At 37.1% G+C, this 10,911-nt stretch overlaps 1 protein-coding gene across 2 annotated transcripts in view; it reads left to right on the plus strand.

Moving 5' to 3' along the window:
- PIBF1 (progesterone immunomodulatory binding factor 1) overlaps positions 1 to 7,605 on the plus strand; it is a 207,848-nt gene extending 200,243 nt beyond the window's left edge. For both annotated transcript variants that reach the window (XM_047080639.1, XM_047080630.1), the window contains exon 18: positions 7,307 to 7,605. In XM_047080639.1, the coding sequence (XP_046936595.1) occupies positions 7,307 to 7,357 (51 nt within the window). In that variant the 3' untranslated portion in view covers positions 7,358 to 7,605. The remainder of the gene's footprint in view (positions 1 to 7,306) is intronic.
- The last annotated feature ends 3,306 nt before the right edge of the window (positions 7,606 to 10,911 follow it).

Raw genomic sequence — 10,911 nt, forward strand, 5'->3', positions numbered from 1 at the left:
TGCTAATGCAAAATTGTTCATGTGAATTGACTGGGTAACTGGGAGCAAACCATTTAAACACTCTGAGCTGGTTCTTGTCTGTAAAATTAGGGAGGAAATCATATGAGATGAAGTCTGGACATTTTTTTTTTAATGTTTATTTATTTTGAGAGAGAATGTGAACAGGGGAGAGGGGCAGAGAGAGAGGGAGAGAGAGAATTTTAACCAGGCTCCATACCCAGTGTGGAGCCTGACATGGGGCTCAAACTCACAAACCGTGAGATCTTGACCTGAGCCAAAACCAGGAGTCGGACACTGAACCGACTAAGCCACTTGGGCACCCCTGGACATCTTGTATACCAACATGCTATGATTCTTTTTTGGCATTATAATTTTTACAGTTGCTATTTGAATATTTTTAATTTTCCATACCAATATTTTTCTTGTATCTTCTCTGATATTGTTAATAAGGAATTTATGATGCAAATATTTGAAAATAAGTTTTAATTATTTAATAATCTTAGTTTTATAGCAAAAATGGAAATGTTTCTTTCTTTTAATGTTTACTTATTTAATTTGATAGAGAACATGCACACACACACGGGAGGGGCAAAGAGGAAATCCCAGGCAGGCTCTGCGTGGAGCTGACGTGGGGCTCGATCTCACATACTGTAAGATCATGACCTGAGCTGAAATCAAGAGTCGGATACTTACCTGACTGAGCCACCCAAGCAGCCCATAAAATTGGAAACATTTCTTTTTTCTTTTTTAATTTTTTTTAATGTTTATTTATTTTTGACAGAGAGACACAGTGTGAGCGGGGGAGGGGCAGAGAGAGAGGGAGACACAGAATCTGAAGCAGGCTCCAGGCTCTAGGCTCTGAGCTGTCCACACAGAGCCCAAAGTGTGGCTCGAACTCATGAACCGTGAGATCATGACCTGAGCCGAAGTGGGACACTTGACTGACTGAGCCATCCAGGTGTCCTCAAAAATGGAAACATTTCTAACTTGCTTCTAGATCCTTTGGCTGAAATTATTTGCTATTGGTATTTTTCCCTGATACCAGATTTAATGCTGGATAGATGGATGGATGTGTGTTCATACACGCATATTTTTGTATGAGGAAAACACACAAAACTACTTTTGCCTGGGCAATGGGGTGGAGGTACAGCTGTGATACAGAAGAGAAGGAAGAATAAGAGCTTGCAACATTTTTCTTTATATGCTATTATATTCAAATGAATGTTTTGCAGTGCTCATGTGATACATAAGAAGACAGCCCCAAAAGGTGCATTTTATGGACAAGTGCTGGCCATCGAAATCACAGATATGGCAAAGTTGTTTTTCAGGCATTTAATGCACTAACAAAGACTAGACTGAACCACAGAATGTAAATGCTTTAAGGATAGTACACTTGATCTTAGCCAAAAGGCCGAGAAGCAATAAATGCTTTAAGGATAGGAGCTGTGTTTCCATTGCCTTGCACAGCTCATGAACAGAGCTGATACTCTCAAATATTTGCTCGTTGAGGACTAAAAAAAAAAAAAACGGTTATGTGCCTTCCTGATTTACTTATCTTCTTTGCTGTTAAAACTCTACTGGGTGGGAAACTTCAATGTTAAAACTAAAAGGACAGGGAGAGTGAAAGAGGCAGCTCCCAAGTCTGTGGTTAGTCCCCACACTGTGGTTAGTGCCACTTCTGCAACAGGCGGCACCATTTCAGTCCCTGTCATTCACAAACACCCCATTCATTCCCACTAATCATCTACTTTCTCTCTCAATGTAGCTTTTAGCTGTGCTACCCCTTTTCTGTAGCCTTACCTATCTCCTTTCTAGAAGAAAACTGGAGCTATTCTAATCCTCTTTGAAGCAACTTTCTTTTTTCCTTCCAGAGACGCACGGGACTACCTTTTGCTAGTTTTCTGCTACCATCCTTTTCCAAACCAGCATCTTTACTCAGGATTCATATCATTGTCACTATTTTCTCAATAAAAAATGCAGATATGAGCAATCCTGCTCTTAGTCTTTTCTCCACGCAGATTGTAAGCATTGAAACAATAAAGAGCCTTAGGCTCTAGGGAGGGCAGGGAACATAATAAGAATGGGTAGCACCAGGGGCACCCGGGTGGCTCAGTCAGTTAAGCGTCCGACTTTGGCTCAGTTTATGATCTCACGGTTCATGAGTTTGAGTCCCACATCAGGCTCTGCACTGATAGTTTGGAACCTGACTGGGATTCTCTCTCCTTCTCTGTGCCCCTCCCCCACTCACTCTCTATTTCTCTCTCTTTCTGTCTCTCTCAAAATAAATAAATAACTTTAAAAAAAAATGGGTAGCACCAGTACATAGTGTATGAAGTTTCCAAATTATGAGTTTGTAGTAGGGTTCAGATCTTAACTTAGATTGGTTATCTCAATGGCTAGCATCTGCTGAATGGTAAGGTAAATTTATGTAATTTATACATAATGCTTATATGAGCACATGACTCTCTCCGTAGAAGTGATTTAGAAGGCTACACGTGGTCACCAGGAAGACAAAAAAAATGTTCGAATAAGTACAATTCAGTTCAACAAGTTCATCCTGACTATATGCAAGAACCCATGCTTACCATTATAGAAGATTTGATCATTTTGATATAGATGAAATCGGGTGGACTACTTTAAAGTAAAGAAAATACTAAGTTCTATGGGAATTTAAAAAAAGAATAGATACTGTGATGTTGATGGGTTCCCGCAGAAAGTATTTGAGGTTGGCCTTGAAGAATGTCTAAGATTTTGACAGGTGACAGGTAGGGTTAGAGAGAGAAATTCCAAAGGCAGAAAAAGTACAGTATTGACAAAGTATTTTCAAATTTGTGCTCCTTTCCATATTTAATATTAAGATGTCTAATACGTGTTTTTTTTTATACCTTGACTTTATTCCTTTCTTACTACATTCTTGTCCCTCACTTCAGTCACTTCATGATCCATTAACACTTTCCTTGGGACAAAAGAGAAATAAAAGTAGATAGGATATACCTAGAGTAGTCAGAGTCATAGAGGCAGAAAGGGGAACGGTGGCTGCCAGGGACTGGGGGGAGTGAGGAGTTATTGTTTAATGGGGACAGAGTTTCAGTTACACAAGGTGAATGGATGGTGGTGATAGTCACACAACAACATGAATATACTTAATACTACTGACCTCTACGCTTAAAAATGATAATGATGTTATGTGTATTTTGCCACAGTTTAAAATTGTCTCTAGGTATATAGGTTATAAAAACAATTTTTCTCCTCATTCATCAAAAGTGAGTTTAGCAGTTATTTATAAAATAGTAATTGAGTGAATGCAACATTTACATTTCAAAAAATATAACTTTTGGGGTCATCTGACTGGCTCAGTCAGTAGAGTGTGCGACCCTTGATGTCAGGGTCATGAGTTCAAACCCCACACTGGGCATGGAGCCTACGTAATCAAAAAAATTAAAAAGTAACTTTTTGATTCTAACATTGTGAATTCTAATGGCAGCTTCTTCCTGTTGTACTTTAGCTGGTAAGGTAATTTTGAAGTAAGGAATTTCTTTGTGAACATGGAAGGAGGGTGGTGAAGGTTGAACGATCTGGGGAATCTCTCATTTGGTTGGTAAGAAAGCCGGGTCTGCTGCCTAGATCGACTCACTTAAGTTGGGCCCTGCCTGTGAAGACTCTAAATATTTATTTCTGTGATTCCAAGATTATATCTTTTTTGGAAAACAAAGTAATGGTATGTAATAGACATCATCTTTTTTTTTTTTCCTTTAGAAAAGTGGCACTGGTTGAGCACTAATGGATTCTTAGTTTCTAGCTCTTTTTCTAGATTCCAGGAATAATCTACCAGGTGTATTATGCCTGCATTATCATCATTCTTTCTTATTTTAAATACTTTCTCAATATGTTGTAATCTCCAATAACATACTAATTTTTTTGAGATAGCATGAGCAGCAGAGGAGCAGAGAGAGAGAGACTCCCAAGCAGGTTCCACACTGTCTGTGCAGAGCACAGATGCAGGGCTTGAACTCACCAACCATGAGGTCATGACCTGAGCTGAAATCAAGAGTCAGACTTTTAATCTGCTTAATAGACTGAGCCACCCCAGCCCCCCAGAGTAATATACTGATGTTTTAGTTGACTGCTTCTCCGTGACAATAGGTACCTATCTTATCAGTTATTTATCTCCAGAATCACATTGTAGTGGTAGATTACTCCTGATAGGTTTCCAGTTAATCCTGTCATTTGTGTGTAGCACAGCCCTCTGAGCTCTCCCTACATCTGGAGTACAGCTTACTTTAGCGTTTGTTAACACTTTACTCATAATCCAAAATTTTCACTGATTTGTATGGTTTCTTTATAAAATTGCAAATATAATTAGCCTAAACCAGCACATAAGAATTAAAGCTGTGTTCCATATACACATATAAAAAAGATTTCATGTAATGGAAACTGTGAGAGATCAAATATCTCGAAAGTCAATTTATAAAGAGGAAAAGCCACTAATGCCTGGAAAGAGGTACATTTGATTATGGCAAATCTACTTCATTAGCACATCTGTTAAAAGGAAGTACTGATGGGGAGGGGATGGAAGGGACTTGGTCTGCAGTGGACCAGACAGATAAAAGGAGTCAGGAAAAACTGTCTACTACTGAAATTCTTATATTGTCCTTTTTGGGTCTTAAGATTCCTTTTCAATATCAAGAGTTTTATTTACTTTCTTCCCATACACACATAGTAGTAATATTTTTTGTATCAGTTGATTGAAAAAAACACAGGTGTACAAATTATCTACCCTTTGCTATAAGCTGTAGCTTAGTCTACAGAAGCCGCTTAGAGATTTTTTTTGTCAAGGAGCCACAGTTAAAAAAAAAACAAACAAAAAACAGTTCATATTGTGACTTAGTGACCGTCACACACTTTGTCAAAACAGAATTTGCCCCGGCTGTGGCACGTACTCTGACCTTTTCTATTCTAGTCTGTTGGGGTTTTTTTTAAGTGGATTTTATTTTTGCATATCTGAATTCCTGCTGTAAAGCATTTAAAGCTAAATGAGGTTTTTAAAATATTTTTAATTTTTTAATTTTTATTCTCTTTTTTTTTTTTTGAGAGTGAGAGGGGGCACAAGTGAGCAAGGGGCAGAGAAAGAGAGAATCCCAGAAGGGGCAGAAAGAGAGGAAGAGAGAGAGAGAGAGAGAGAGAAGCGGGGCTCACCCAGTGTGGGACTTGAACTCACAAACTGTGAGATCATGCCCTGAGCCTAAGTCAGACGCTTAACCGACTGAGCCACCCCAGTGCTCCAACAATTGTATTTCTTATTACCAGTTAATAAACTAGCGTTCTGATTCTTTTGGATTTAGTTGGCATCTGCCACATTTTTTTTTTTTTTTGCTTTTGCTTTTAAAGATCTTATTTTTTTTAAGTAATCTCTACACCCAACATGTGTCTTGAACTCACAACCCTGACATCAGGAGTCACATGCTCTACCAACTGAACTCACCAGGTACCCCAGCCTCTGCCACTTTTTAAATCTCTTAGCAGATAGCACCTGCCCTTCCCTATGATTTCCTGATTTGGCCATGGAAGCTTCTTTCACCTTTTTTTTTTTTTAAATATTGTGCATTGTATTCTTCTTTTTTTTCTTTTGATGTTTTTTATTTATTTATTTTTGAGAGAGAGAGCATGCAAGAGAGCTGGAGAGGGGCAGAGAAAGAGGGGGACAGAGGATCCGAAGTTGGCTCTTTGAAGTTGGCTCTTTGCTGAGAGCAGAGAGCCCAATGTGGGCTCGAACTTGAGGACTGGAGATCATGACCGGAGCCAACAACAGATGCTTAACCAACTGAGCCATCCAGGATCCCCTTATTCTTTTTTTTTTTTTTTTTTTTTTTTTTTAGTAGGCTCCATGGCCAACATGGGGCTTGAACTCAAGACCCTGAGATCAAGAGTTACATGCTCTACCGACTGAGCCAGCCAGGAACCCCTCTTTCACCTTTAGTACTAAGGACTTTGAACTTTGTTTTAATGAAGGAAATACTGAAGTGTTTTAATACAGATTTACATTTTAGAAAGCTAAGGTTAGAAGGATTGTGGACAATTAATTGAACACAAGAGAGAGCCAAATCAGAATTAGGAGGTCATACAGGAATTAAGCTAGAAACAATGACGGCCCAGTGAGGTCAAGATAGGAACAGAATAAGTTAAAAAGGTATTCGATAAAAGTTAAGTTTTAGCCTGTTTATAATGGGTGTAGTCAGTGAAAAGAAGGAGAAATCTAGGATGAAGAGGAATCAAATATTTCTGGTTTCAATGATTGAGCAAAGTATGATACTGTTCACCAAGACCGAGACGATGGAGGAATGGGGGAGTTCATTTTGACAGACTGAATTTTAGTCACCTGTAGGAACCATCCTGTGAAAGTGTCTATAGCTCATTAGAGCCACAGTGTAAAACAGGGGTGGAGGAGGGTCCACCGATTTATGTGGTGGTCATTGAACCTGGCCAGTGGCATAGATAAGGTCAAGAGGAGTTGATCATTGATGTCACTTCCAACATTGTGTACATCTGCTATGGAACATAAAACAATATAAAAAAGATAAAATCATAAGCTATCATACTAATCTATGTGCCTACACATATGTATACATATATGTATCTATATTTAGGAATATGGTCCTTCTTACTTTGAAGCAGATCTAAGTGGGAAAGAAGTACACTGTATACTTATTGTAATATTGTATAAAATAGGATGTTTTGATCGGAATCAGTGCCTTATGTATACAGGGTTCTGAGTGCTTTATTCTGTAACGGTCAACCTCCCTTGCTTTTTTGTTACTACTCTGTACAGCCAGACGCTTTTTAGATTGAAACAATTGAGCAGTAAAGCTTAAGAAGTACTCTGGCAAATACTTTGCAATTCAGAAGCTCAAAGTACAGTGATTTGGCCCCACTAATCCTTCAGTAAATACCCATTGAGTGGATAAATATCCATATATAGATGCATAAGACAAATGAAAAGAGCCATGTCCTTGATTTTTTGTAATTCTCTTTGAAAATAAAATCAATTCATAAATACTTACCTATGTGTGTGTTATGTACAAGCCTTGAGCCAGAAAACACAGATGTGTGTTTTTTCTACAGACCTACCAGATGAGAAATTATTTCTGAACCTTTGCCTTTGAGTATCCTTCCGAATTAAGAAAAGCAATTATTTCCTGCAATTTTACACACAAAGCCCCAGTATATATAGGTACTTGGTTCTCTGAATGGCCTCTCTTATTTTCCTTATAAGCATTTTACTTGATTTTTGTTTTTTTGTTTTTAACAGACCAAAAAAGAAGCACCTGAGTGGTCTAAGAAACAAAAGATGAAGACCTAGTGTTTTGGACGGATTTGCTGTATCATTATTTACTCCTGAAGTTCTTTCTCTGATGAGCAAAAAGTTTATCTTAATCATGGACTTGACTTTTTTTTTTTTTTAAATAACCAAAGCTTATTTTAACCAAATGTTAAATTAAGAGATTTCAGCCTAAGAATCAAAATGTATAACGTGCAGACAGTAGTCCACTTTGTATTTGGTTTTATCTATTGTGTTACAAAATAAATATCATATACTCTTATGATTTACATTTTGAAGCTTTTTTCTAAATATATAAATACTAGGCTTAAATGTCGTAACATAAATACCAAGACACATTACGTTTTTAAAATTAAGAATCATTTGTGAAATCTATTAGAAGACACTTCAAATGCCCAGTGATGGTGGTCAAATATCATGTAGGCGAATATGAATTGCCGACTATTTCTTTGGGCTCTGTTTTTCCTTATAATATGATCATTAATCAATAAAGTCTAGTAGAAAATCTGTTACTCCGTTGGTCAAGTAAGAATTTGGTAGAAAGTCTCTTGGTACATTGGTCTAAACAGTGCTGATTCAGATGTAGTATGGACCCAATTTCTAGTCAGTGAGAAAAAAAAATGAATAATACTTTCTCTTTTTCTTGATACAAAATATGTCCCATTTCTCATTCAAGAGATAAAACGTAAAGAAGAAGGGGAAGGAGGGAAATAGAGAAAGAAAAGAAAAATATGTTTTTATAAATCAGGTTTTCTCAACCAGTGTTGAACATAGTGGCTGGATAATTCTTCGTTCCGGGTGGAGTTGGTGGGGGCAGTTCTCTGCATTGTGAGATGTTCAGCAGCATCTCTGGCCTCCGCCACTAGATGACAGTAGCACCACCACCCCCAGTTGTGTTAAGCAGAACCGTCTCTGTCCTCGGGGGTGGCAAAGTCCCTCCCTATTTCCTAGTGAGGAACCAGTGATACGGAAGTTGATTTCTGTAGATGTGAAACACAAGTACCATCTGTTCAATGTGTTCTTTGAAAATCACAATAGTGCAGACTGTTAGGTGAGTGACAGAACAGAAAAAGCCTTTGATGATAGTATATACTTACAAATCTATCATCGACCTGAAGACCCTAATCTCATCTCCCCTCTTTGTTTCATTTAGTTAAACATCTTCTAATATACTACTTTCTGCAACAAAGGTTTGTGAATATGACCTTTCTTAGGCGTGCATGTAAAATGCAGAGTACTTATATGATTCATTAAAACTATATTAATTCGTAGACTAATTTGTTTCCTTCTAAAATGATAGAAAATGTCTTATGTTCAATTCTAATTATTAATCTAAAAGCATTTTGTAATTTATTTTAGTCAATCCATTATTATATGATATTTTAATATAAAGGGATACTGATTGATTACCCAAGTTAAAGTAATGATGTGATGGCACAAAAACAGACACTCAGATCAATGGAACAGAATAGAAAACCGAGAAATGGGCCCACAAACGAATGGCCAACTAATCTTTGACAAAGCAGGAAAGAATATCCAATGAAATAAAGACAGTCTCTTCAGCAAGTGATGCTGGGAAGACTGGACAGTGACATGCAGAAGAATGAGCTTGGATGACTTTCTTACACCATTCACAAAAATAAACTCAAAATGGATGAAAGACTTCAATGTAAGACAGGAAACCATCAAAATCTTCAAGGAGAAAGCAGGCAAAAACCTCTTTGATCTTGCCCGCATCAACTTCTTACTCAACATCTTCTTACTCCACATCTCTGGAGGCAAGAAAAACAGGAGTAAAAATGAACTGTTGGAACCTCATCAAAATAAAAAGCTTCTGCACAGCGAAGGAAACAATCAGCAAAACTGAAAGGCAACTGACAGAATGGGAGAAGGTATTTGCAAACGACATATCAGATAAAGGGTTAGTATCCAAAATCTAAAGAACTTCTCAAACTCACCACCCAAAAAACAAATATTCCAGTGAAGAAATGGGCAAAAGACATGAATAGACCCTTCTGCAAAGAAGACCTCCAGATGGCCAGTCAACACATGAAAAAATGTTCAACATCATTCATCATCAGGGAAATACAAATCAAAACTACAATGAGATATCACCTCACACCTGTCAGAATAGCTAACAGTAACAACTCAGGCAACAACAGGTGTTGGCAAGGATGCGGAGAAAGAGGATCTCTTTTGCACTGCTGGTGGGAATGCAAATTGGTGCAGCCACTCTGGAAAACAGTATGGAGGTTCCTCAAAAAATTAAAAAAAGAACTACCCTACAACCCAGCAATTGCACTACTAGGTATTTATCCAAGGGATACAGGTGTGCTGTTTTGAAGGGACACATGCACCCCAATATTTATTACAGCACTATCGACAATAGCCAAAGTATGGAAAGAGCCCAAATGTCCATCGATGGATGAATGGATAAAGAAGATGTATATATATACAATGGAGTATTACTCAGCAATCAAAAAGAATGAAATCTTGCCATTTTCACCTATGTGGATGGAACTAGAGGGTATTATGTCAAGCGAAATTAGTCAGAGAAAGACCAATATCATATGACTTCACTCATATGAGGACTTTAAGAGACAAAACAGATGAACATAAGGGAATGGAAGCAAAAATAAAAATGGAGGGGGACAAAACATAAGAGACTCTTAAATATGGAGAACAAACAAAGGGTTACGGGGAGGGGCTATGGGAGAGGGGATGGGCTAAATGGGTAAGGGGCATTAAGGAATCTACTCCTGAAATCATTGTTGCACTATACGATAACTAACTTGAATGTAAATTTAAAAAATAAATTAAATAAATAAGTAAATAATAAAATCAAAGCTGTATAGGAAAAAATAAATGGTTAAAAATGTTTTAAAAAATAAACAAATAATAAAGTAGTGATGTGAACAAGGGCACAGAAGTAGGAAAATTAGGAGCTCATTTAAGAAATAGAAACTGCAGTGATGAAGAAATTGAGGAAGTCTTTCTGTCTCCAGATCCTTAATATTCTTCCCTCTTTCTTTCCTTTCATTACTAGATATAATTCCTTGGGGAAAAAAAGTTCCTAGTATCATTTCTTACCATAATATCTATTAATAAATCTCAGGGTTAGAATGTTTTGTTTTTTATTGAATTATATTTGACATACTATAATTTTTAGTTTCAGATGCACAACATAGGGAGTTGATATTTTTATACATTATGAAATGACCACCACAATAGGTCTAGTTACCCTATGTCACCACACAAAGTTATTACAATGTTATTGACTATATTCCTTAGTTGTACATTATATCCCCATGACTTATATTATTGTATAACTAGAAGATTGTACCTCTTAATCCCTATTACCTATTTCACCCATTCCTTAACTTCCTGCTTGATTGTGATATGAAAGCTTCTTGGAAGACCTTTGTGGATTTCTAATTCAGATGCCACTCCTATCAGAAAGTCTTATCTGTTCTGCCATAATAATCTGTATTAAATTCTCTGTACTTTATCTATCTTTAATTCTGCCTACCATGTTTTATAATAATTGTTTATACTTGTCCATTTCCTTGAAGGCA

The sequence above is a fragment of the Lynx rufus genome, unplaced genomic scaffold (genome assembly GCF_022079265.1).
Source record: "Lynx rufus isolate CCGP_SWC_20201006 ecotype Redwood Valley unplaced genomic scaffold, mLynRuf1.p SCAF_1, whole genome shotgun sequence".
NCBI lineage: Eukaryota > Metazoa > Chordata > Mammalia > Carnivora > Felidae > Lynx > Lynx rufus.